We start from the raw sequence: 26421 nt of genomic DNA, 5'->3' as shown, positions 1-26421 counted from the left end.
TGAGGGCTGCTGGAGGGGGTCTCGGAGGCAGCCCAGGCGAGCGTGGAGGATGGAGTCCACTTTGGAAGTGACCCCAAGCCGGTGTTTGCATTTTCTGCACAGGGCTGTAGTTCTTAGCCGGGCCATTTTGTCCCACTGTGGCCTCCTCCAGCCGAGTTGTGCTGCTCTGTGTGTCCGAGGGGTCCCAGGCAAAGGCCATCTCAGGCTATCTGAGCCCTGCCAGGCCCACATGTGTGGACACACTTGTTGACTTCCCTCAAGCCTAGCACTTGCTAGATGCCGTGAAAGAGGAAAGAAAAGGCCCAGCCTGTCCCCAGCCCTTTGCAGCGCCTCACAAGCACAGGGAGGCCGTCCTGCCCCGGCACACCCGTTCCGCAGGATCAAAGGGTCTTTGTGAGGTGCCCCAGCCTCTAGAACTTTCCTCATCATCACAGCACAGCAGACCAGGCATGGTCGGCAGACTTTTTCTAAAAAAGGCCAGACTGTCTCCATCTGAACCACTCAGCTCTGCCATAGGGTGAAAGCTGCCTTAGCCCATAGGTGAATAAGTGGGTGCTGCTATGTGTCAATAAAACTTTACTTATATACATGGAACTGTGAAGTGCATAGAATCTGCCTGTGTCACAAAGTCTCTTCATCTTGCCCCCTGGCCTTTATCGTTTTTGTTTTTGAGACAGTCTCGTTTTCCAGGCTGGAATGCAGTGGCACAATCTCCGCTCACTTCAACCTCTGCCTCCCGGATTCAGGCGATGAAGCGATTCTCGTGCCTCAGCCTCCCCAGTAGCTGGGATCACAGGTTTGCACTGCCACGCCCAGCTAATTTTTGTATTTTTAGCAGAGATGGGGTTTCACCATGCTGGTCAGGCTGGTCTCGAACTCCTGACCTCAGGGGATCTGCCAGCCTCTGCCTCCCAAAGTGCTGGGATTACAGGCGTGAGCCACCTCTCCTGGCTACCCCTAGCCATTTAAAAATGTAAAAACCGTCTGGGCGCAGTGGCTCACACCTATAATCCCAGCACTTTGGGAGGCCGAGGTGGGCGGATCACGAGGTCAGGAGATTGAAACCAGCCTGGCCAACATGGTGAAGCCCCGTCTCTACTAAAAATACAAAAATTAGCTGGGCATGGTGATGCACGGCTATAGTCCCAGTTACTTGGGAGGCAGGATAATCGCTTGAACCCGGGAAGCAGAGGTTGCTGTGAGCTCAGATCGTGCCACTGCACTCCAGCCTGGGCAACAGAGTCTTGCCCTGTGCTCGCCCAGGCTGGAATGCAATGGTGCAATTTTTGTGTTTTTAGTAGAGATGGGGTTTCACCATGTTGACCAGACTGGTCTTAAATTCCTGACCTCAGGTGATCTGCCCGCCTCAGCCTCCCATCATCTTATGCCAGGTGCGGTGGCTCATGCCTGTAATCCCAGCACTTTGGAAGGCTGAGGCAGGCTGATCCTCCTGCCTCAGCCTCCCAAAGTTGTAGGACTGCAGCTGTGAGCCACTGCGCCCAGCAACATCCATCATGTATTCAGACTTCCTCAGTTTCCCCAATGTCCTTTCCTGCCCCAAGACCCCATCCACTATCTCACGTGACATTTAGTGACTACGTCACTGTCTCCCAGGCTCCTCCAGGCTGATAGTTTCCTCCACGTTCCTGGTTAGAGGTTCTGGTTGGTCCTGAGCGGGCTGGGCAGGTGTGCAGTAGGATGTTCCTCAGTGGGGGTTTGTGTGTTGTTTTGCTCATGGTCACGCTGGGGTGATGGGATGAGTAATGTTTTAATGGAATATATACATATATATGTGTGTATGTATATATATATGTATATGTATATGTATATGTATATGTATATGTATATGTATATGTATTTTCTTTTCTTTTTTTTGAGACGGAGTTTCACTCTGTTGCCCAGGCTGGAGTGCAGTGGCGTGATCTTGGCTCACCACAACCTCCGCCTCCCTGGTTCAAGCGATTCCCCTGCCTCAGCCTCCTGGGTAGCTGGGATTACAGGCATGCGCCACCATGCCTGGCTAATTCTGTATTTTTAGTAGAGACAGGGTTTCTCCATGTTGGTCAGGCTGGTCTCGAACTCCTGACCTCAGGTGATCCACCCGCCTTGGCCTCCCGAAGTGCTGGGATGACAGGCGTGAGCCACCGCACCCGGACATATGTATATGTTTTTTTGAGACAGGGTCTCTCTGTGCCACCCAGGCTGCAGCGTAGTGGCGTGATCTCGGCTCACTGCAACCTCCGCCTCCCGGGTTCAAGTGATTCTCCTGTCTCAGCCTCCCGAGTAGCTGGGATTACAGGCGCCCACCACCACACCCAGCTAATTTGTGTTTTAATAGAGACAGGGTTTCACCATGTTGGCCAGGCTGGTCTCGAACTGCTGACCTCAAGTAATTCGCCTGCCTCAGCCTCCCAAAGTGCTGGGATTTCAGGCATGCGCCAGCGCGCCAGGCCCTAATGGAATGTTTTTAAAAAATCAATTAATTCAAAAAATCTACAATGAACAAACTATTAATTCAAGTCAGGTGTCGTTTAGTGACAGGGATACCTTGTGGAAAGCGTGTCGTTAGGAGACGTGCCCCTTGTGTGGGCATGGTAGAGTGCACTCCCACACTCCCGGATGGTGGAAGCCACCACACACCCAGGCTCGGGCGTGGTCTCCTAGGCCACAGACCCACACCGCCCGCTCCTCTGTGGAATGCTGTGGGCACCGGTTACACAATGGTAAGTATGTGAGCATTTAAACACGAGAAAGGGCTGGGTGCGGTGGCTCCCGCCTATAATCCCAGTACTTTGGGAGGCTGGGGCAGGCAGATTGCTTGAGTCCAGGAGTTTGAGACCAGCCTGGGCAACATAGCAAGACCCCATCTCTTAAAAAAAAAGTTAGAAACTAATTAGGCAGGCATAGTAGTACGTGTGCCTATAGTCCCAGCTATTGGGGCAGCTGAGGCAGGAGGATTGCTTGAGCCCAGAGTTTGAGGCTGCAGTGAGCTGTGATTGCGGCATTGCTCTCCAGGCTGGGTGTGGCTCTGTCTCAAAATAAGTAAATAAACACAAGAAAGGTGCAGTAAGAATATGGTATTAGATTCTTTTTGTTTTTATTTTTTGAAGTGGAGTCTGGCTGTCGCCAGGCTGGAGTGCAATGGCCCAATCTTGGCGCACAGCAACCCCTGCCTCCTGGGTTCAAGCAATTTTCCTGCCTCAGCCTCCTGAGTAGCTGGTATTACAGGTGCACGCCACCATGCCCGGATAATTTTTTTGTATTTTTAGTAGAGACAGGGTTTCACCGTGTTAACCAGGATGGTCTTGATCTCCTGACCTCGTGATCCGCCCGCCTCAGCCTCCCAAAGTGCTGGGATGACAGGCGTGAGCCCCCATGCCAGGTTTGCATTAGAGTCTTACAGGACCGCTGTGCACATGGTCTGGGGGTGCCCAGCATGCCTCTGTGCGTGTGGCTGCCATTGCAGAGTTGCTGTTTTTTCTCACCTTGAACGGGCTCCTGTGTGTCCCGGCGCTGATCTTGTCTTTGTTGGAAACTCTGCTGTTTTGTTCATCCTGGCCCCTCTGCCTCGTGAGCCGCAGTCAGTTCTCTCTCTGTGGGGACAGGAGAGCTCGTGTGTGACCCCCATCCTGAGGGTGTCCCGTCAGCCCCTCCCTTGAGGTTAGGGGCATTTGGGAGCTTTGAGGGAGAGGCAGACACCACCATGCCTGCACCTGGTGCCCAGCTGTTTGGGGCGTGGAGCTGGCCCCTTTTTCCTGATTTGGGTTATTCTAGAAGTCTGTTCCCAGGACACAGATGTGGAGGGCACGGCCCAGATGATCGCCTGCATGGGAGGGAGGGCTTGGGGGTGGCCGGGGTGCCGCGGGAGGAGCTCGCTTTGCACTGCTGCCTCTGTGGGTCCCTGTCCTACAATTGGTCCCCGCAGACCTGATATGTCTAGGACCCAGCGGTGGTCAGGAGGAGGCTTTTTACTGACCCATGCCTCAGTTTTCCCATATATAAAATCAGGTTGGGAACCCTTATCCCGCCCCACTGTAGGCTGACGGGACTTGGAGCTGCGGTGCTGGGGCAGCCTGAGACTCTGACTTGTCCAGATGGCCCAGCATGCGTTGGTTTGAGGCTGAGGGTCCCACCTCAGAAGAGGCCCGGTCACTGCCAAGGGGTGCGTCCTGGCAGGCCCCCAGCCCTCTGCACAGGAGCCTCGCCTGTAACATGGGGGTGCGGCCCTCCAGATGCAGGCCGACCCTGTACCCACCTTGCATAGACACCCTTGGCCCTGTAGGGCTGTGGGAACATCACGGCGTTCTAGCGGGCGGTGCTGGGCCTGGTTCCGCCTGCCATCCTCCGGCCCTCCTTTTCCTCAGCGCCAGAGCCGGAGCAGTTAATTCCCGCCTCATACGGTTCACCCAGCTCACCCGCAGGTTTCGCGTTTTCATATCTCCACAGCTGTGCCACCAGCAATGTGTCCAATTTTAGAACGTTCATCCCCACTAAAAGAAGCCTGTCCCCTCAGCACTCACTCCCCGTCCCCTTCTCCAGCCCCGCTGCCCACACACCCGCTGCCTGTGTCTGTGCACTGGCCTGACCTGGACATTTCATGGAAATGGGATTACACACTGTGTGGCCTTTTGTGTCTGCGTCTCATGAGTGTGACATCCTCAAGGGGCATCCACACTGTGGTGTCAGAACCTTGCTCCGTTACACAGCTGGGTCATGTTCCTGTGTGTGGACGGTGGAGGGACCGCATTGCTTTTATTTTTTTATTTATTTTTATTTTTCATTTTATTTATTTATTTATTTATTTTGAAACGGAGTCTCACTCTGTCTCCCAGGCTGGAGGGCAGTGGCGCGATCTCGGCTCACTGCAAGTTCCGCCTCCCGGGTTCACGCTTTCTCCTTCCTCAGCCTCCCAAGCAGCTGGGACCACAGGTGCCCACCACCACGCCCAGCTAATTTTTTGTATTTTTAGTAGAGACGGGGTTTCACCGTGTTAGCCAGGATGGTCTTGATCTCCTGACCTCGTGATCCGCCCGCCTCGGCCTCCCAAAGTGCTGGGATTACAGGCGTGAGCCATCGTGCCTGGCACCATGTGTAGTTTTCAAACATGCATGGATGTGAATTTCATGTCTTCTGGGTCCACACCCAGGAGTGGAGTTACCGGGTCACGGGGTGGCTCTGTGACTCTTGGGGGAGCCCCTGGGCTGTTTTCTGTAGGGCTGCCTCAGCTCAGGTTCCTGCCGCTGCCTGTGAGGTTCCGATTTCTCTGCGTACTCGCCCGCACCTGCGACTGTCTGTCTTCTTGACGGACGCCCTGGCGGGTGCGAAGTGGCATCTCACTGCGGTTTGCTTCCACATATTTTTAAACTCATTGAGTGCATGGCCCTGTGGGAGGAGGGGAGGCAGGAAGGCCACTAGAAGCCTGAGCTGTGCCCCCAGCTGGCGCGTGCAGAGGCCGGGCAGGTGGCGGCTGTGGTTGCAGCAGGATTAGTAGGAAGTGAAGAGGTCTCCTTCCCTGGCACTGCATGTGCCTCGAGTTCACCCGGAGGCCCTCGAGAGGGGCGGGTTTGGGGGCTTTGCGCGGGGCTTAGGGAGGGGCTTTCTTTAGCCGGGCGGCCCAGAGGGTGTTCCAGTTGCTTCTGCCTGCCCTGGTGACCCCTGGCTCTCCAGCCCCTCCCCGTGTCCCTGCTGGCTGGGCTGGTCTCCGTGGGGAAAGGTGGGGGCCGCTGGTGGGCGGGGGCAGCTGGGGACTGACTACAGATCCCTGTGATCGAGGGGTGAAAGGTGGGGGCGGCTGGTGGGGGGGGCAACTGGGGACTCTGACTACAGATCCCTGTGATCGAGGGGTGAAAGGTGGGGGCGGCTGGTGGGGGGGGCAGCTGGGGACTCTGACTACAGATCCCTGTGATCGAGGGGTGAAAGGTGGGGGCGACTGGTGGTGGGGGGCAGCTGGGGACTCTGACTACAGATCCCTGTGATCGAGGGGTGAAAGGTGGGGGCCGCTGGTGGGGGGGGCAGTTGGGGACTCTGACTACAGATCCCTGTGATCGAGGGGTGAAAGGTGGGGGCCGCTGGTGGGGTGGGGAGTTGGGGACTCTGACTGCAGATCCCTGTGATTGAGGGGTGGGAGCTTCCGTCCTGGAGCCTCCGAGCCACCACATTGGCAGCTGGCCTGTCGGGGGGACACGGCATGGGGAGGCCAGATGCTCCTCCCTCCATCCCAGGGAACAGCCCAGCCTAAGCCTGGGCCATGTGCCTGCGTGCGAGGTGGGGGCACAGAGGGGCACGGGCTGGTCCCCGGTTGGCAGAAGTGGGGGATCTTGGGCTCAGCGGGGTCTGGGGGAGCGGGGGCTCCAGGTTGCAGAGGCCTGGGGGGAGTCTCAGGAGCCCAGAGGGGTATAGGAGGGGACTCCAGGTTGCAGAGGCTGGTGGGGGCAGGGGGCTCTCAGGCCCAGTGGGGTCTGGGAGGGCCCCGGGTTGCTGTCATCACCACTTGTCCGAGAGTGATCAGCCCAGTGTCCATGGTGCCCAGCGGGAGAGATCCTTGATTAAACATCCCACCAGTTTTCTGGTTCTGAAACCGAGAGTGTGAAAAATGCACCTAATGGCCAGGCATCGTGTCGCTGTGACAGCGGCCAAGGGGCTGCATGTCCAGGTGTGGCCGGTCCTCCGGGGAAGGGGACAGGCTCCATCCAGCTGCTGTGCTGGTCCAGGCCCAGGGCCTTTGGTCTCCAGCACTGGGCACCGCTGTTCTGGGAGCTGGAGCTGGAGCTGTTGTGGAGAGATGATCATTCCAGAGGGGGCCGCAGCAGAGGAGGAGGCTCCTGGGATGGCTGGGACCCAGGGTCGCCTGGCTTCCTCCTGGTTGCCAGCCCCTCCCCGACAGGGGGCTCCCTCTGCTGTGTCTGTGAGATGGGCAACACAGGGTGTCCCAGTGTCCCCAGGCTACCATCCTCTCTCTCTGCGTGCCAGTCCCTGGGAATCTGAGCAGGGCCAGTGGCCGGGCCCCCTGACTGCTGTAGTCCAAGGGGAAGGGTCCCTCTCGCTTCACCCTGTCCTGGGTCTCCCCAGGTGAGTGGCATCAAGGCGCTGTACGAGTCGGAGCTGGCCGATGCCCGGAGAGTCCTGGATGAGACGGCTCGAGAGCGTGCCCGGCTGCAGATAGAGATTGGGAAGCTGAGGGCAGAGTTGGACGAGGTCAACAAGAGGTGAGTGGTCTGGGCTGGGCACGACGTCACCCTGATCCCGACACCACGGGGTGGACGGGGGCAGGTGAGCGCTGGGCTCGTGCGGGGCACGCTCTGATACAGGCACAGCCTGGAGCTCACAGCTGCCATCCTCTCTCCCCCACCAGTGGCTGCCACGTCACTTTTTCTGTGCTGAGGAAAGTGATAGATGCTCACATCGGACAGCGGGAAGCGCAGGGCAGCTTAAGCTCACAAGTAAAATCTCCCGCGAGCCTCCCCAGAGAGGGCTTCCTGGTCAGCCTGGCCTGTCTCCTTAGTGTGCACACGCGCTTGCACACGCTTACCTAGACCCCGGGCGGCGCCCAGTGGACACCGTGAGACGCGTTTGACCTCAGGCCCCATCGTAGGCATTTCCCTGCGGTTGGATGTTCTTGGTGCCGGGGTTTTGTCCCAGCTGTTGGGACGCTCCGGTGTGTGGTGTGTGACCAGGGGGCTCATGGGTTGTTGGGCTGCCCCAGGGTTGGCTGCAAAGTCCTTCTGGGTGACAACTGTGTCCATCGGCAGAAACGATCTCCCCTCTCAGCCTGGCAGTGAGTCTTGCCTGATTCTGGGCGTGAGATGTGGTTGGGCAGCAATTTAAACAGAACGATGATGACAAAAGGAATATTTATTCAGAGGAGCCAGGAGGCCAATGAAACACTGAGCTCAAGGCTTTTCTTGATGCGAGGCTCCAGCTAGAGCGAGGTCTCTGGTGCCCTGCGTGTGGACACTGTCTTCCGTGGTCTCCGGCCGCCAGCATTCAGCCACCTGCAGGTGCCTCGGATTTCCTCAGGCTGGGGTGGGTCAGGGTCTTCCCACACTGCTCATTCTCCCAGAGCCACGCAGGCCTGGCTCAGCATGGAGGGATCTGCTGGCAGGAGGGGTGGCACCTCGGCCACCTGGTACGGGGGTGACAGCAGCCAGTGGCTTGAGAATCCACGTTGTCCCTGAGTTGGAGTGTGGCCAGAGGAATGACCGGGGACCCCGTGTCCAGCAGTGCCGGGGCCCCCATGCGTGGTTGCAGGTGACCTCTCCATCCGATGCCCTCCTCCTTCCTGGGCTGGCGCTGCTCCCGTGGAGAGCTGACTTCCCTTCCCCAACAGGAGACCCTCCAGGTCAGCCCAGGGACCACCACCCGCCTGCCCGGGGCCTGGGGCTCCAGGAGGGACCATTTGCGCCCTGATGGTGGCCATGAGCCGGGGACCCTGGGGCCAGGCACCAGCCAGGACAGGCTGCCCACTCTCAGCACATCCCACACAGCACAGGTGCACGCCGGGACCTGCTCAGGCAGCGGCTCTGCGCTGTCTACCTCCAGCACCCACCGTGCTTAATAAGCAGGTTCATCAGTGGAGCCATGCAGGCTCTGGGATGACTAGAGCTTGGTCAGGGGTGCACGGAGCTCTGAAATGTCAGAACTGCACCGTGCAGACGGGACAGAGCTGCTGCTGGCCCCGCATCAGGCGCCTCTCAACTGTTCACTTTAAGATGTTGAAATGTACAGGATGTGAATTTCACCTCAAATTAAAACATTAAAAAAAGAAAATGCTACACAGTGCCCGCCCTAGGTGTTGAGGAATTCCCAGTTCACAATCTCCTGAGCAGTGCGTGGCATCTACAGAGAGGCCCGTCTTTTCCTTTTCATTAAGACAGGGTCTCTGTTGCCCAGGCTGGAGCTCAGTGGCACAATCATAGCTCACTGCAGCCTCGAACTCCCAGGCTCAGGTGATCCTGCCTCAGCCCCGCCCCCAGTAGCTGGGACCCCAGGCATGCACCACTACACCCAACTAATTTTTTTTATTTTTTATTTATTTCCTTTTGAGACATAGTCTTGCTCTGTCACCCAGGCTGGAGTGCAGTGGTGCAATCTCGGCTCACTGCAACCTCCACCTCCCAAATTCAAACGATTCTCCTGCCTCAGCCTCCTGAGTAGTTGGGATTAGAGGCTCACACCACCCTGCCCAGCTAATTTTTTTACCAAGTTGGCCAGGCTGGTCTCAAACTCCTGGACTTAAGCGATCCACCCGCCTTGGCCTCCCAGAGTGCTGGGATTACAGATGTGAACCACCATGCCTGGCCTAATTTTTTTATTATTTGTAGAGATGAGGTCTCGCTATGTTGCTCAAGCTGGTCTTCAACTCCCGGGCTAAAGTGATCCTCCCACCTCAGCCTACCAAAGCACTGGGTATAGGTATGAGCCACTGGGCCAAGCCTAATGTTTTTCTTATCCTAACAAATTTATCTCCAAAACCCCACAATCAGAGAAACTGGGAGCAGCGTGCAGGACCTAACAAGCCAGAGCCTGCCACAAAACCCTGGGCACCCAGCTGAAGATTCTAACTCAGCGCCTGGCGCTTAGGAAACGGGTCTGAGCCCTGGGAGCCCGCACCCTGCCTTCTGGGTGTGCCCTGCAGTCCTGCGGAACCCTGTGGTTTAGACCGAGTTGCTGAGGACCTTCCCAGATTCCCTGATCTCCGCTCCAGTCCTCTGAGCTGCTCTGCAGCCTGCCTCTTCCACCTCACCCCTGGGCCTTTGCACTGCTGCTCGCCTGCCTGGAAGGCTTTTCAGCAGCGGTGGCCCTGGCTCCTCCAGCACTGCTCCTTCAGGTCTCTGCCCCCAGGGTTGTCTCCCAGCCCCACTCCAGCCCTGCCCCCAGGCAACCTCCTGTCTGGTGGGCAGCCTGTGTCGCTGATGCCTCCCTCCGCAAGGACGTCCCGCAGTGTAAGGCAAGGGTTCTAGATGCACCTCTGGTGTGAGAGCGGTGCCTTCCACACAGCGGGCACTCGGGATTTGCCCAACAGATTCCAGCTTCCCCCAAACCCCTGCAAAAATCCCCAGCAGGGCCGCAGGGCTCGCAGCCCTCTGAGCGAAAGGGCCTGGCCTGTGTGGCATGTGCTCAGAGATGCGGGATCTGCACCCCAGACCCTGCTGGAGATCTGCTCCATGTGGGGAAGTAGAGCTTAGTGTCCCTGAGGGCTGCGGACAAGGGTGCATCAGCCTTGTGGCCGAAGTCTCTGGCCTTCACGCCTCTCAAAAGCAAGCGGATGCCACACCTCTAGTGTGTGGAGAGCCCTGGCTACACCAGGTCCAGCGCCAGAGCGGCTGGCCACCCTGCCCTGGCGGGACACAACGGGAGCCAGAGCCGGGGTTCAGGGTACCCGGCACGGATGGAGGCAGACCCGGGGGTTCAGGGTACCCGGCACGGATGGAGGCAGACCCGGGGTTCAGGGTACCCGGCATGGATGCTTTTACCTGGCAGGTGACCTTAGACCTGGTTGTCTGACCCCCGACCAGGGACCCCTCACACAAGAGACCTGTTTACACAGTGGCTGCCCTGTAGCTTGTGTCTGACCTGTGTCCAGGGTATGCCTGCCCGACCATCGCTCTGGCACTGGGATCCCAGCTTGGGGCAGCTCCTGGTTCTTCTGACAGAAGGCGCAAATTCAGCACAGCGATAGGAAACAAGTTTGAAGATTTATTACGGATCCTGGGCAGGGAGGGCACTGTGAGCTGGGAAGGCAGCCCTCCCTCCCCGGGTCACACAAGGACGGAAGGAAGAGTCCCACAGACAGTGAGAGCTTGGCAGCTAGTGGGAGAGAGAGAGAGATGGGTGGATGATGGATGGATGGCTGGATGGGTGGATGGATGATGGATGGATGAGTAGATGGATGGATGGATGGATGAGTAGATGGATGAATGGATAGATGATTGAGGGATGGATGGAAGGATGGATGGATGGAGATGATGGATAGATGATGGATGGATGAGTAGATGGATGGATGGATGGATGATGGGTGGATGGATAGATGGACGGATGAGTGGATGGATGGATGGATGATGGGTGGATGGATGGATGGATGATGGGTAGATGGATAGACAGTAATACATAGAGCAATAGATAGATATAGCTATCTGTAAGGCTGGGTGCGGTGGCTCATGCCTGTAATCCCAGCACTTTGGGAGGCCAAGGCGGACAGATCACTTGAGGTCGGGAGTTCAAGACCAGGCTAACCAACATGGAGAAACCCCGTCTCTACTAAAAATACAAAATTATCTGGGCGTGCTGGCACGTGCCTGTAATCTCAGCTACTTGGGAGGCTGAGGGAGGAGAATCGCTTGAACCCGGGAGGTGGAGGTTGCAGTGAACCGAAATCGCACCATTGCACTCCAGCCTGGGCAACAAGAGCGAAACTTCATCTCAAAAAAAAAAAAAAAGATACAGCCATCTGTAGAATTGATATATACGGACATAGATTATACAGACAAATACAGTTATTGATGGAGATATACTTAGACATATGGTCACTTTCAGCTATGGGTCACTTTCATTTCTTGGGCAAATGCCTAGGTGGTCTTTTGAAAGGCCCTGGGGGACCAGGCGCAGTGGTTCACGCCTGTAATCCCAGCACTTTGGAGGCCGAGGCGGGCAGATCACCTGAGGTTGGGAGTTCGAGACCAGCCTGGCCAACATGGAGAAACCCCGTCTCTACTAAAAATAAAAAGTTAGCGGAGCCTGGTGGCGCATGCCTGTAATCCCAGCTACGCAGGAGGCTGAGGTAGGAGAATTGTTTGAACCCGGGAGGCGGAGGTTGCGGTGAGCCAAGATCACGCCATTGCAATCCAGCCTGGGCAACAAGAGCGAAACTCCAACTCAAAAAAAAAAAAAAAAAGGCTCTGGGGAGAGTCGGGAGTGCATTCTGCTGGGCAGGAGAGGTCCCTGTCACTTCTGACCTCTGGCCACGGGCTCGAGCCGCCTGGATGTGGATGTTCTTTCAATGTCCAGCCAGCAGCCTTGGCTGTGTTATTCCAGATACACCCAGTTGTCCCCATCCTGGGGTGATTCTGTCCCCAGGGGACACTGGGTGATTCCTGGGGACACTTGTGGTTGTCAAAACTGGGCAGCAAGAGGCTCCTGGTCTGAAGTGGGTGGAGGCCAGGGACAGTGCTCAGCACCCTGCAGTGCCTAGGACCACCCCAAATGTCAGCAGTTGTGACGCTGCAGAACCCTGGGTGTCCTCACTCGACCACCCCAAATGTCAGCAGTTGTGACGCTGCAGAACCCTGGGTGCCCTCACTCAGGACCACCCCAGATGTCGGCAGTTGTGATGCTGCAGAACCCTGGGTGTCCTCACTCGACCACCCCAAATGTCAGCAGTTGTGACGCAGCAGAACCCTGGGTGCCCTCACTCAGGACCACCCCAAATGTCAGCAGTTGTGACGCTGCGGAACCCTGGGTGTCCTCACTCGACCACCCCAAATGTCAGCAGTTGTGACGCTGCGGAAGCCTGGGTGCCCTCACTCAGGACCACCCCAGATGTCGGCATTTGTGATGCTGCGGAACCCGGGGTGTCCTCACTGAGGACCACCCCAGATGTCAGCAGTTGTGACGCTGCGGAACCCTGGGTGTCCTCACTGTTGCTTGGGAGGATATAGTTAGTTCCCTGCGGGGAGGGGGTGAAATTCAGCTCCAAGACTTATAATTATGCTTAAAAACATTTAAGAGTCAGCCGTACGCGGTGGCTCGCACCTGTAATCCCAGCACTTTGGGAGGCTGAGACAGGAGGATTCCTTGAGCCCAGGAGTTTGAGACCAGCCTGTGCAAACAAGTGAACCCCTGTCTCTTAAAAAAAAAAAAAAAAAAAGCTTAAGTGCCTACAATCCACACTGGTAGTATTTGTGTGTTTAAAAAGCCTGAGTATTTGCTATCTTAAATATCTAATGTTGGAGCTAATTTGGTTTAGTGGAAGACCAGGTGAGCCTGCTTCAGACAGCTTAAGTTTACAAACAAGGCCGACTCTTCAAAGGCCAGGGTCTTCCTTTGTAACATTTACAGAGGATGCATTAATTTCTCCCCAAATGGTCGTCCTGGGTCCAGAACGGGCAGGAGAGGCTGGGAAAGCCCATGCCTCCAGGGTGGTCCCAAGCGCTGGTGCCTGTCACTTGCTGGACTCCTGACAGTGCAGGGCAGATGATGAGGGCACGTGTGCCTTTGCCTGGGCGCGTGGGGCCGCATCGTCTGCGGGACGGGAAGGTCTGGGGCTCGGAGGCCTCGGTGACCTTGTCCTTGGGCTTGCCTGACGCCCCCTGAGGTGCTCCCTGTGGCCCCATGGACCTTGCCCCTCCCCGCTCACTTGCCCTCTTGACTTTCAGCGCCAAGAAGAGGGAGGGCGAGCTTACGGTGGCCCAGGGCCGTGTGAAGGACCTGGAGTCCCTGTTCCACCGGAGCGAGGTGGAGCTGGCAGCCGCCCTCAGCGACAAGCGTGGCCTGGAGAGTGACGTGGCTGAGCTGCGGGCCCAGCTGGCCAAGGTAGGTGCCAGGAGCCACGGGACGCCCCAGCAGGGTATATGCAGCAGACAGATTGTCACACCAGCTCGCTGTCCTGTGTCTCCCAGGCCGAGGACGGTCATGCAGTGGCCAAAAAGCAGCTGGAGAAGGAGACGCTGATGCGTGTGGACCTGGAGAACCGCTGCCAGAGCCTGCAGGAGGAGCTGGACTTCCGGAAGAGTGTGTTCGAGGAGGTGAGTGAGTGGCCTGGCCTCCAGCCTGGCACAGCGGAAACGCAAAGTCCACCCTCACGGCTGTGGAGGGCGGAAGCCTGAGGGCACCGTGTGGCCGGGGTCCCTCCCACGGCTCCAGGGAGGCTCCTTCCTGCCTCTTAGGGTGCCCTTGGCTTCGGCTGCATCTCCCCAGTGTCTGCCTCTGTCTTCCCGCGGCTGCCTCCCCTGTGTCCATACTCTGTGTATCCTACAAGGACACTTGTCATTGGATTTGGGGCCTGCCTGGATCATCCAGAGTGACCTAATGGCATCTGCAGAGACCCCATTTCCAAATAAGGTCCATTCACAGCTGCTGGGGATCGGGACGTGGGCACGTCTTTTTTTTTTTTTTGAGATGGAGTTTCACTCTGTCACCCATGCTGGAGTGCAGTGGCACGATCTTGGCTCACTGCAACCTCCGCCTCCCAGGTTCAAGCAATTCTCCTGCCTCAGCCTCCCGAGTAGCTGGATTATAGGCGTGCACCACCATGCCCAGATAATTTATGTATTTTTAGTAGAGACAGGATTTCACCACGTTGGCCAGGCTGGTCTCGAACTCCTGACCTCAGGTGATTCATCCGCCTCGGCCTCCCAAACTGCTGGGATTCCAGGCATGAGTCACCATACCCAGCCAAAACATATCTCTTCAGTGTCAAGGAAGGTCTACTTTGATTTCTTGCCTTTCTAAAAGCTTGGTGTTCCCACCCTGAGAGCTGAACCCTGGCCGCCTGGGATCCTAACTGCTAGATCATGAGGCAGGCGTCAGGTGCATCTTCTGGGTGCCACCGTCCAGCCTCCCACAGGGCCTCCTTGTCCAAAGCGAGGGTGAGGCCCGTGCTCCCCACCCAGCCTCCTTCCCCTACCTGCAGCCCCTCACCTGGGGCCTCTGCCTCCAGGGGCTCGGAGAGGGGAGTGGGGAGGAAAGGCGTCAGCCTGTGTCCTTTAGAACCAATTGTGATGTCACAGTGCAGGGTGGAATGCCGGGGCCGGCCGGGCCCACACTCCCTGTCCAGGGAGAGCTGCTGGCTGCTGGTGGAGGGATGTCCAGGCCGCTCAGAAGCCGCGCCCCGCTCCGGCCAGGCCCAGGGAGTCGGGGGGCCCCCACAGGAGCCAGAGGGGAGGCCGCCAGGGCAGTTGTGAGGGGGCCTGTGGGGGAACCTGTGAGACAGCCCGTGAAGAGACTCACGAGGGCTTCTGTGCGGGGGCCCAGGAACGTGCCCCAGGTGGAACCCACAGGGCACCTGGGAAAAGCCCCACGAAGGCGGTGCAGGGGCCGGGAAGAGGCCCTGGAGGGGCCCTCACAGGGAGCTGCGGTAGGGAGCCTGACGCAGGCCTGTGCAGCCCACAGGGTGCGGAGTCCTGGAGAGGGCGGCCGTGGAGGCGGGAGGGCGGCCGTGGGGGGCGGGAGGGCGGCCCTGTGCGCGGCCGTGGGGGCGGGAGGGCGGCCGTGGGGGGCGGGAGGGCGGCCGTGTGCGTGGCCGTGGGGGGCGGGAGGGCGGCCGTGTGCGTGGCCGTGGGGGCGGGAGGGCGGCCGTGGAGGTGGGTGCGCGGCCGTGGTGGCGGGAGGGCGGCCGTGGAGGTGGGTGCGCAGCCGTGAAGGCGGGAGGGCGGCTGTGCAGGTGGGTGCGCGGCTGTGCAGGTGGGTGCGCGGCTCGCAGGGCTCTGCTTGCCTGGGCTACCCGCCTCGCTGACTGCAAAGGTGGCCAGCTTCCTTCAGAAGCGTTTCTACTGTTTTTGTTTTGTTTTGTTTTGTTTTGTTTTGTTTTGTTTTTGAGATGGAGTCTTGCTCTGTTGCCCACACTGGGCCCAGCCTCCCGAGTAGCTGGGATTATAGGTGCACAGCACCACACCCAGCTAATTTTTTTTTTTTTTTTGAGACGGAGTCTTGCTCTGTCACCCAGGCTGGAGTACGGTGGCATGATCTCAGCTCACTGCAACCTCCGCCTCCTGGGTTCAAGCGATTCTCCTGCCTCAGCCTCCTGAGTAGCTGGGATTATAGGTGGGCGCCACCACACCCGACTAATTTTTGTATTTTTAGTACAGACGGGGTTTTTACCATGTTTGTCAGGCTGGTCTTGAATTTCTGACCTCATGATCCACCTGTCTTAGCCTCCCAAAGTGCTGGGATTACAGGCTTGAGCCACTGTGCCCGGCCTAATTTTTGTATTTTTAATAGAGATGGGGTTTCACCATGTTGGCTAGGCTGGTCTCGAACTCCTGACCTCGTGATCCGCCCGCCTCAGCCTCCCAGAGTGCTGGGATTACAAGCGTGAGCCACCGTGCCCAACCTCTGCTGTTTTTATAAACCAGTCCCATGGTGATAAAGTGACATGGTTTCTGTCCCAGAGTGGGGGGAGCTGGGAAGAGGAACAAGGGGCTGTTTCCTTCCTGAGAGCCATGTGAGCTCCAGTTGGTGCCTCTGCCCTGGCGTGACCCCGCCCTGTGTCAGGACAGCTGCCCCGTGGCTCCCCTGCCTTGTGGCCCGGGCATCCCATCACTGTCAGGGCCGGGTCTGCTGCCCCCCTGTGATTTGGGCCCTGAGATGGGAACATCAGTAATTCCCTTTCTTTGTTTTGTTTTTTGTTTGTTTTGAGATGGAGTCTTGCTTTGTCGCCCAGGCTGGAGTGCAGTGGCATGATCTCAGCTCACTGCAACCTCCACCTCCCGGGTTCAAGTGATTCTCTTGCCTCAGCCTCTCAAGTAGCTGGGATTACAGGCGCCTGCTACCACACCTGGCTAAGTTTTGTATTTTTAGTAGAAACGGGGTTTCTCCATGTTGGCCAGGCTGGTCTCAAACTCCTGACCTCAGGTGACCCGCCCGCCTCGGCCTCCCAAAGTGCTGGGATTACAGGCATGAGCCACCACGCCTGGCCCGCTTTCTTCAATAATGGCTTTTATGAGAGAGAGTCACTTTTTTTTTTTTTTTTTTTTTTTAAGACGCAGTCTCACTTTGTTACCCAGGTTGGAGTGCAATGGTGCGATCTTGGCTCACTGCAACCTCCCAAGGTCAAGCGATTCTCTTGTCTCAGCCTCCTGAGTAGCTGGGACTACAGGTGCCCGCCACCACGCCTGGCTATTTTAAGTCCACCTTTTTAAAGTGTACAGTTCAGCATTGGCAGGATCTCCACAGGGTTGTGCAACCACCACCTCTAATTCTAGAACATTCCATCACCCAAAAAGAACCCCCTCCCCATCAGCAGCCCCCAGCCCTGGCCCCCATGCATCCCCTCCCTGTCTCTGTGGATGGGCCTGTCCTGGATATTTCAGGACATTTCATGGAAATGGGATCACGCGCCGTGTGGCCTTTTGTGTCTGGCGTCTCTCATTGAGTGTGACGTCCTCAAGGTGCATCCATGCCGTGGCGGTGTCAGAGCCTCGCTCCTTTTCGTGGCTGAGTCACGTTCTAGCGCGTGGACGGCCCCTGGGTCGCCTCTTACCTGCACGTGTATCGGTTTCTAACTTGTGCACAAGGAACCAGGAATTGCCTGGAGGTTCCTCTTGGCACATTTTTGAGCCCTCCCTTGGGCCTGGTGCTTGGGGCCCAGGCGGGACCGGAGGGTCACGAAGCCTTGGTCCGCAGGAGGTGCGGGAGACGCGGCGGCGGCACGAGCGGCGCCTGGTGGAGGTGGACAGCAGCCGGCAGCAGGAGTACGACTTCAAGATGGCACAGGCGCTGGAGGAGCTGCGGAGCCAGCACGACGAGCAAGTGCGGCTCTACAAGCTGGAGCTGGAGCAGACCTACCAGGCCAAGGTGTGGCCGGCAGGCGGGTGGGCGGGGGCGGCCGGTGGGAACCCCGCCCCGCGCCCGCGCTCACCCGCTCGTCTCCCCGCAGCTGGACAGCGCCAAGCTGAGCTCTGACCAGAACGACAAGGCGGCCAGTGCGGCTCGCGAGGAGCTGAAGGAGGCCCGCATGCGCCTGGAGTCCCTCAGCTACCAGCTCTCCGGCCTCCAGAAGCAGGTGATGAGCGCAGCGCCACCGTCTGCCGTCCCCCTGGCCCGACTTCTGGGCCCTGCCCTGGATGTGCGGGGCGTGGGGCTCTGGCCTCTTGGCATCGGATGCAGCCCTCGGGGCGCCCAGCGATGCCCCTTCCCTCCCCTCCCGTGCGCCCCATGCCCAGGCCTGGTCTCTGCCCCAGTCTGTGGTGAGGGCCCATCTCCCGCAGTCCCAGGATCACCTGGGCCTTGTGACCCACGGGCTGCCCTGACCTTCGCCGCCCGCCCCCTCCGCAGGCCAGTGCCGCTGAAGATCGCATTCGGGAGCTGGAGGAGGCCATGGCCGGGGAGCGGGACAAGTTCCGGAAGATGCTGGACGCCAAGGAGCAGGAGATGACGGAGATGCGGGACGTGATGCAGCAGCAGCTGGCCGAGTACCAGGAGCTGCTGGACGTGAAGCTGGCCCTGGACATGGAGATCAACGCCTACCGGAAGCTCCTGGAGGGCGAGGAGGAGAGGTGCGGCAGGCCAGGAGGCTTGGGAGCACAGAGCGAGGAGGAGGGGCGGGGCAGGAGGAGAGGCGGGACGGGGCTGCAGGGAGTGCCGGGCAGGGGTGGAGGTGGGGCCGGGTCGCGGCCGCCACTCTGCGTGCCCTGGGCTGTCTGGGGCTCCCACTACCAGTCCCACCTTCCTTGCCTTCCCCACAGGCTGAAGCTGTCCCCCAGCCCATCCTCGCGCGTCACCGTCTCACGAGCCACTTCGAGCAGCAGCGGCAGCATGTCCGCCACCGGGCGCCTGGGCCGCAGTAAGCGGAAGCGGCTGGAGGTGGAGGAGCCCTTGGGCAGCGGCCCAAGCGTCCTGGGCACGGGCACGGGTGGCAGCGGTGGCTTCCACCTGGCCCAGCAGGCCTCGGCCTCGGGCAGCGTCAGCATCGAGGAGATCGACCTGGAGGGCAAGTTTGTGCAGCTCAAGAACAACTCGGACAAGGTGACCGGAAAGACCGGGGCATGGGGGTAACGGGGTGACCCAGCTGATGGGGGTGACCAGGGTCAGGGTGACGGGGCCGCCGGCCAATGCGAGGCAGGGGACAAGGTGACTGGAATGACCGGGGCATGGGGGTAACGGGGTGACCCAGCTGATGGGGGTGACCAGGGTCAGGGTGACGGGGCCGCCGGCCAATGCGAGGCAGGGGACAAGGTGACTGGAATGACCGGGGCATGGGGGTAACGGGGTGACCCAGCTGATGGGGGTGACCAGGGTCAGGGTGACGGGGCTGCCAGCCAATGCGAGGCAGGGGACAAGGTGACCGGAAAGACCGGGGCATGGGGGTAACAGGGTGACCCAGCTGATGGGGGTGACCAGGGTCAGGGTGGCGGGGCCGCCGGCCAATGCGAGGCAGGAGACAAGGTGACTGGAATGACCGGGGCATGGGGGTAACGGGGTGACCCAGCTGATGGGGGTGATCAGGGTCAGGGTGGCGGGGCCGCCGGCCAATGCGAGGCAGGAGACAAGGTAACTGAAATGACCGGGGCATGGGGGTAACGGGGTGACCTAGCTGATGGGGGTGATCAGGGTCAGGGTGACGGGGCCGCCGGTCAGGACGAGGCAGGGGACAAGGTGACTGGAATGACCAGGGCATGGGGGTAATGGGGTGACCTAGCTGGTGGGGGTGACCAGGGTCAGGGTGATGGGGCCACCAGCCAGGGCGATGGGGGCGGTGTCACAGTCCTGGCGGCTGAGGGTCAGGCGTGTGCCGTGTCTTCCAGGATCAGTCTCTGGGGAACTGGAGAATCAAGAGGCAGGTCTTGGAGGGGGAGGAGATGGCCTACAAGTTCACGCCCAAGTACATCCTGCGCGCCGGCCAGATGGTCACGGTAGGTGGTGGGGCAGGAGGGCGAGGGTGGCCACGGATGGGGTGTGAGGTGGGGTCAGGGGACTGGAGGCGCAGGACTTGGCGGGGGTGGGTGGGGATGATGGTGGCACCAGGCACCGTCTCAGAGCGGCTGCCGCGGTCATAGAACCTCCATGTGCCAGTGTCACCCCACTGGGCCTCCCTGGAGCCTGAGTGGTGTGCCCTGGGTCTGAGTCCAGGCTGCTGGGGCTGGCAGGCGTCCCCGTGAAGGGTTAACAGTCAGGCGCATGGGCCATGGAGCCTGGTGGGTGTCAGATCCCAGTTCAGCCCCTGCTTGCCAAGAGCCCTTGGCCTCTGTGAACCCTGGTCTCTTCTTGTGTATCCTGGGGACCATCACCCTGGATAAGCCTGCGTCGGGCTGGAAGGACTGAACGCCCAGGGCATTGAAGGGGGCTGTGTGGTAGGGGCCACTGGCTGGCCCACGTCCCTGGAACCAGAGGTGACCCTGATGGGGCCATTGTTCTTGGGTCCTCAGGTGTGGGCAGCTGGTGCGGGGGTGGCCCACAGTCCCCCCTCGACGCTGGTGTGGAAGGGCCAGAGCAGCTGGGGCACGGGCGAGAGCTTCCGCACCGTCCTGGTTAACGCGGATGGCGAGGTGGGTGTGTGTGGCTTGGGGGGGTGCTCGGCTGGAGTCCTGGGCAGGGTCTGGGGACCCTCGGGGCCGCCACAGCAGCTCTGGGCCTGATCCCGGGACACGCTGCCGTGTTCTGTCCCGCACAGGAAGTGGCCATGAGGACCGTGAAGAAGTCCTCGGTGATGCGTGAGAATGAGAATGGGGAGGAGGAGGAGGAGGAAGCCGAGTTTGGCGAGGAGGATCTTTTCCACCAACAGGTAGGACCCCTGTGCCCACTTGCGGCTGGGGGGCAGCCTCTGGGGCAGAGTGAGCTCGTGCACACACATACACATGCGTGCTGGCCGCATCCCCGACGGGAGCTCCGTCTGGCTGCCGTGGCTCAGGGTGAAGCCAGCCTTGGCTGTTACCAGCACGGCAGAGACCTGTTCTTGCCTCCTGGGTCGTGCCCGTCGTGTGAATTTGCGACATCACAGACCTCAGGGTAGCTGGCCAGGGGGTCCCCTGAGAGTTGGGTGTTGAACAGCTCCCCAAATGCTCTCTGGTCAACCGGCTTCCTCAGTCGATGACACAGGTCCCTTCAATACTGGCTTCTGGGGAGAAGATGAGTGCAGAAACCACAGCTGCATTAAACGCGTGCGTCGCAAGTTCCTGTGACTGTTTTGGAACCCAAAACAGAATGTGTAGCTCACAGGCGGGCTCATGGGGACATGGAAGTGGAATGGAAGGCTCTAGAAATAGACACTGTTGTTGCTTAGCCCCTCCCTGGTGGGGAGGTGGGGGCAGCCATCTACCTGCCGGCTGCCTCCAGGCTGGCCCTGATCATGGCCGACCTTCCTTCCTTCCTTCCTGCAGGGGGACCCGAGGACCACCTCAAGAGGCTGCTACGTGATGTGAACCCACACTCCTCAACCACACACCTTTCTTTACCCAGAGCCACTGAAAACTATTTTTATATCATTGGCTTTCTTTAGTTCTTGATACATTTCTAGAGAATTTCTAAGCGAACTGCCAGAACGTGTGGGTGGGTCTCCCCCAGCCCTCCCTCCTGGCGGGTCTCCTCCAGCCTCACTTCGCTGCCACTTCGCCGCTGCCCCGGAGACTTTTCAATCCCACCCCACTCCCCATCTCACCATTTGGTCAAATTGGAAGCCCAGGGCCAGGACCCCGCGGTTTAGAAGATGCTTGGGCTTGGAGGGAGGAGGGCCGGCGAGGCTAGCGAGGGGACAGGAGACGGCCCTGCTGCGGACGGAGGGCGGAAACTGCGTAGGAATTCAATGGTGGTGGTTTTTTTTAAGGCTTTCTACAAAACCAAATTCAGAATCCAGGCTTGGACCTGGTGGGGCCCGGGGCCAAGCCTGCATTCTGGCTGCCCAGCTTCGGACAGCGGGAACTCCTCAGGCAGCCACGCAGCGGGTGTGGACCAGCATGGGGATGGCGTGGCCCCCGGGGTGGGTTTTCACTCCGCTGCCTGGGCTTCCAGATTCCCGTTCTGGCAGCGCACCGGCCGGGTTTCTCGGACCATTGACTTTATTTGGGGGAGTTTTCCCGCAGTTCAGTTCCTGACTGTGCAGGGCCAACAGGGCAGGGGAGGGGAAGACCCGGGGAAGGAAGAATGAGGACAGTCCCGTCGTAAGACCTGTCACAACAATAAGCAGGGAGGGGAGATGTGGAGGGGACACATCTGGTTGCCTTGGAGGCAGAAGCTGTGAGTTTCAGAACAGCTGTCTGCAGGGAACGCCACCATGTTGACCCTCTGGAGGAGAGCGCTGTGGAGCCCCTCCCGTGTTCCAGCTCCGTCTGCCCTGTGCCTATATATACACATGCGTCTATCCATACTGTGCTTTTATCTGTGATTTTCTCGCTGAAACCATGTTTCTCAGACAGGCCAAGGCCACCTGACTCCTATCACGACGCACCCAAGCCCCTCAGTCCAGCTTCCCAATGCCTGGCACCCCCCTTCGGCAATAGCTCACCATTTACACCCTCCCTCATAGATACACAGAAGTTATTTTTTTAATGGATATTTATTTTTTTACATTGGTCAGTATGCAGGTCAGGAGCTCACGCCAGGGCCTTGAGGACAGGCTGACCCTCCTCCCCGGGGTGGCGTGGGGCTGGGGCACCCTCCGATGGCAGAGCCTCCTTCAGAAAGTGCAGCTCAAGTCTTAAAGACACCAAAACTGAGCCATGGGCACGCGCCGTCTCCGGGCCATGGTGTTCACTGCAGGGCGGGGGCGGCACCGCTCCCCTGTGACTGCATCCCGCCTCCCTGGGGACCTGCCTGTGGCAGGAAGGAATGGGGGGCCCCAGCCCCAGGCCGGGAAGGAGCCAGCGGCCGACAAAGCAGAAACACCTGCTGCTCCACGTAGCCCCTGCTCGCTGTCCTTGCTCTCAGAAGTCCCTGTCCCATGTAGATAGAGGGGGGCGCATCTTACCAAAGCATTTCCTCCTGGAGGCTACGCCGCTGTGCTCCCAGTCAGGCGGCTGGTAGGGAGCTTTGCCTGCCCCGGGGATACCCTCTGCCAGCCACTGGAAGTGGGAATGCTGGCGACAGACTGTGTCCTCTTTCCCACCTTCGTGGCAGGAATCACCCGGACCCGACTGGCTGGGCTTCGTGCCAGCGAGGGTTCTGGGGGTGGGTCTTGGTGATCTTGTCCTGTGGGGAGTCTGCAGTGGTCTCAGCCACATCCTATGTATTTTGGCTCTGGAGGAGCAAAGCTGTATCCTGGAGTTGGTCTGTGATTTGCCGACAGCCTTGCAGGCTGGGCTCAGGGACAAAAAGTCCCCCCCAAAACCCGCAGGTCCTCATGTCCAGACGCTGCCCAGTCCTGTCCTGAACACAGCACGCGCCAGGCCCACAGAACCCCCCACCCTACATTTGCCTTGGGTGGAGCTGGGGGTGGTCCTAGGACTGCGGGTGCCCTTAGCTGAAGCGGGTGGGGAGAAGCGTGGACTGGGCAGCCTGTGGGTGATTGGAGGTTCATTGAGAATTGAGTCTTTGGAAACACTAAGAAAATCAAATTTTAAAAAGTTATTTATGGCCTGGGAAACAATTTGCATTTGTCCCCAAATACGCTTAGCTGTGTGCCGCTTAGAACGATGCGAAACCATCCCTCTGTGTAAGCCCATGCCGTGTGACTCGAAGCCTAGCGCCCTCCCTGCGAAGCATCAGACGCCACCCAGCCCTGGGGGGAGGCCCACGCCTGCTGGACCAACGCGGGTTCTGGGGTGCACAGCGCCAGGTTAACGCTGAAGCCTGCCCCGCTGAGCCCAGGAGCCGGGAGGCCTGCGGGCTGACCCAGAATACGATCATGCACCTGTCCTCATGCCAGCGGCTTTGGCTGGGGTTGGTCTGAAGCCTGCACGCGGCAGTTCTTTGTTAAAGATCTGAGGGACTCAGTCCTGGGGCGTCGCCGCCTGCAGCCTCTTCCAAGCCCTGCGTCCAGCGAGCGTCACAGCACAACCTGCAAAAACGGAGCTGGGCTGCAGCTGGGGCTGGCATGGACTTTCATTTCAGAGATTCGGTTTTTAAGAAGATGCATGCCAAATGTGTTCTTTTTTTTTTTTCAATGATTTGTAATATACATTTTATGACTGGAAACTTTTTTGTACAACACTCCAATAAACATTTTGATTTTAGGTTCTGCCTCTGAGTTTATTCCTGAGGGGAAGCTCGAGCCGGGGCCTCTGCCCTAATGAAGCGGATGTCTAAGACCCCTCCACCCCCAAGGAAAAAGATCACTGGCGAGTGTAGCTAGTGTAAACAGGACCCAGGCGATGCATGAGACCCTGCCCTTTTTTTTCTAGTGAGCCTCCGACGCTGTTGCACAAGCTGACTCTTCGTCACGTGATGCGACCGGGCTCCGCCCCGGCGGCAGCACGCTGTATAGACGCGCCGGGTGCTTCGTGCGCATGCGCGGCAGGCCCTTCGGGAAGAGCTGGAGGCAGAGCGTGAGTACAAAGTGATCGGCCTCGGCCGCACGCAGTAGCCCCCCTACTCCCCGGCCAAGTCAGGGCCGCCCTCTTCCCGCGGAGTCGCAACCACGGGTAGCTCGTGTAGGTAACGGCAGGTCCAGGCCTCCGCATGAGCGGAGGGCCCCCCGCGCGACCTTGAATGGCCCGTGCGCGCGCGGTCGTGTGGGAGTTGTAGTCCTCCGTCCCCGTCCGCGCGGACTCCGTTTCCCGTGGTGCCCCGGGCGGCCCGCTTCCGGCGCAGTTAGTTACGGGTCGGCGCACGCGGCCTCGGTCGGGTTGACTTTGCGGAGCCATGGAGGGCGGCTTCGGCTCCGATTTCGGGGGCTCCGGCAGCGGGAAGCTGGACCCAGGGCTCATAATGGAGCAGGTGAAAGTGCAGATCGCCGTGGCCAACGCGCAGGAGCTGCTGCAGGTGCGGGGCTGGCCGGGGACGGGCGCTGGGGGCGACAGGGCCACCCCTGGGGGCCGACGTCGCGGCTAAAGCCTCGCGTGTCTCCACAGAGGATGACGGACAAGTGTTTCCGGAAGTGTATAGGGAAACCTGGGGGCTCCCTGGACAACTCCGAGCAGGTGAGACCCGCGGAGGTTCGGGGCAAGGGTCGCGAGGGCCTAGATTCGGGGGGGGGGAGGTGTCTGCGCGTGCGCAGACTAACGGGGAGGTGCGACGGTGTGGCCACTGCACGTGCGTAGTCTGCAGCCCGGGCGGCCTGGAGCCGGGGTCAGGGCGGTCCCCGGGGCCGCGAAGTCCCGAGCTGAGCCGTGCGCCCCTCCGCTCCCGCAGAAGTGCATCGCCATGTGCATGGACCGCTACATGGACGCCTGGAACACCGTGTCTCGCGCCTACAACTCGCGGCTGCAGCGGGAACGAGCCAACATGTGACCGGCGAGCGCGGGCCACCCCACCCTGTTCATTTCCATAAACGTGCTTTGAGAGGCGGGGTCCGCATGTACGTACTGCCTGCCCGGGGCTTAGGAGGGTGGCACCGGTGCTGGGACAGACGGGACTGTGTCCTCGCCACCCCCCGCCCTGCCCCCTGCCAGCCAGTGCAGCTTGGATCTCGGGGGTGTGGGGCCCCGTGCCTTCCTAAAGTGCTGGCAGCCCAGTGGCACCTCCTTCAGGCCTTTGGGGTATTCCCCTAGTGTGCCCAAGTCAGCCTCATATTCTGGGCGGACAGCTTGTCTGGACTTTGGAGTTGGGGGTGGTCAGACACCACAGGAGCTGTCACCTCCTGCGGATGGGCAAATAAATTGGTGGAGGACGGAGAGAAACCTCTTTATTTCCCTCCTGAGGGGTCTCTCTCTGGGAAGAGGTGACGCGTGTCCCTGGAACCCCAGCTCGGAGGGTCTCAGCCTCCCCTGGGTTGGGAGAAGTCCATCTTTCCCCTTAGTGCCACCGGGCTGCTGAGTCACGAGGAATGTGTTGCTGCTGCCACCCCTGCCCCAAAGGCTAAGGGGGACAGCCCTCCCCTTGTCAGGGCTTGCTTTGACCCCGCTTCGTTCCACCCCGGGTCCTGGTGGAGCGCCAGGCAGGTGGTCCTCGCTGTGACACTGAGGTGCTGAGCCAGTGAGCTAGGGTGGAGGGACTGTGTTTATTGGAACAAAGGGTGGTACCAAAATGCATCCCCATGACCCACAGCCCCCCCCCCACCCGTCCTTGGGTAGGGTACGGTGGGGTGGGGTGTTGGGTGGCCTGCTGCTCCTGTTGCTTTTACGTAGAGTCTCGGCCTGGGCAGTCACGTGGCGGTCACTCCTGGATGTGCTGTCCTATCCAGCCTCTCACAGCTGCCACCCGGGTATAGACACCTGGGAAGTGGGGCCGGCCACAGCCATAGCCCCAGCTGGTGACCCCAGTTAGCACCCACCGTCCAGAGGGCTCCCTGCAGGCCAGGGGTCCCCCAGCGTCACCCTGTTGGGGAGAGAAGAAAGGGGGTTCAGAGGTCAGTACCTCCCCTACAGCAGCCCTTGGGTCACTGGCCCCTCTAGGAGTGACCCTAGTGACTTCCCCTGGGAGCCGCATTTTCACTATCTGGAAAATGGGCTCAATGCAAAGGTGGCAGACATTTATGGACACCCGCCACGTGGTCCCGGAGTGGAACGGTGCCTCCCACTGCAGCCTCTGCCTGCTCTGCCGCCGAGGCCCAGGGATGGGATGCGGTGGGTTGCCCAATAAACGGCTGTGGAGTGGAAATTCCTCCAGAGCCAAAAAGGCTCCCTGCTTGATCCGCTGGAGAAGTCTGCACCGGAGGGTGGCGCCCGGATGGTGGGCTTC

General features: G+C 59.4%; 3 protein-coding genes across 4 annotated transcripts in view; 2 read left to right on the top strand and 1 right to left on the bottom strand.

The window, feature by feature from the left end:
* LMNB2 (lamin B2) overlaps positions 1-24120 on the top strand; it is a 29620-nt gene extending 5500 nt beyond the window's left edge. Inside the window, exons 2-12 of one of the 2 annotated variants that reach the window (XM_034945929.3) lie at positions 7069-7205; positions 13371-13527; positions 13614-13739; positions 17338-17508; positions 17591-17716; positions 17989-18209; positions 18399-18678; positions 19458-19565; positions 20079-20198; positions 20324-20434; positions 23985-24120. In XM_034945929.3, coding sequence (XP_034801820.2) covers positions 7069-7205; positions 13371-13527; positions 13614-13739; positions 17338-17508; positions 17591-17716; positions 17989-18209; positions 18399-18678; positions 19458-19565; positions 20079-20198; positions 20324-20434; positions 23985-23987 — 1560 coding nt within the window. In that variant the 3' untranslated portion in view covers positions 23988-24120. Of the gene's footprint in view, positions 1-7068; positions 7206-13370; positions 13528-13613; positions 13740-17337; positions 17509-17590; positions 17717-17988; positions 18210-18398; positions 18679-19457; positions 19566-20078; positions 20199-20323; positions 20435-21029; positions 23817-23984 lie in introns of those variants that run through there. The other variant, XM_034945928.3, reaches the window with a different exon arrangement.
* On the top strand, positions 23990-26361 carry TIMM13 (translocase of inner mitochondrial membrane 13). Its single transcript, XM_003819238.6, has 3 exons — positions 23990-24564; positions 24654-24722; positions 24934-26361. The coding sequence occupies exons 1-3, from the start codon at positions 24445-24447 to the stop codon at positions 25030-25032; spliced, it is 288 nt and encodes a 95-aa protein (XP_003819286.1). The 5' UTR covers positions 23990-24444; the 3' UTR covers positions 25033-26361.
* Positions 25723-26421, bottom strand: part of TMPRSS9 (transmembrane serine protease 9) — a 67905-nt gene continuing 67206 nt past the window's right edge. Inside the window, exon 19 of the mRNA XM_063599764.1 lies at positions 25723-26058. Within this exon, the coding sequence (XP_063455834.1) occupies positions 25897-26058 (162 nt within the window). The 3' untranslated portion in view covers positions 25723-25896. The remainder of the gene's footprint in view (positions 26059-26421) is intronic.

This window comes from Pan paniscus, chromosome 20 (assembly GCF_029289425.2).
Source record: "Pan paniscus chromosome 20, NHGRI_mPanPan1-v2.0_pri, whole genome shotgun sequence".
Lineage (NCBI taxonomy): Eukaryota > Metazoa > Chordata > Mammalia > Primates > Hominidae > Pan > Pan paniscus.
This window is presented reverse-complemented; position numbering and strand designations above follow the sequence as displayed.

What these genes read in the sequence shown, in the direction of transcription:
- TIMM13 (XM_003819238.6), top strand. Translation starts at nt 24,445, where the DNA reads ATGGAGGGCGGCTTCGGCTCCGATTTCGGGGGCTCCGGCAGCGGGAAG. An exon ending in ACGCGCAGGAGCTGCTGCAG is followed by an intron (nt 24,565 to 24,653) that starts GTGCGGGGCTGG and finishes GTGTCTCCACAG; the next exon opens with AGGATGACGGACAAGTGTTT. An exon ending in CCCTGGACAACTCCGAGCAG is followed by an intron (nt 24,723 to 24,933) that starts GTGAGACCCGCG and finishes CCGCTCCCGCAG; the next exon opens with AAGTGCATCGCCATGTGCAT.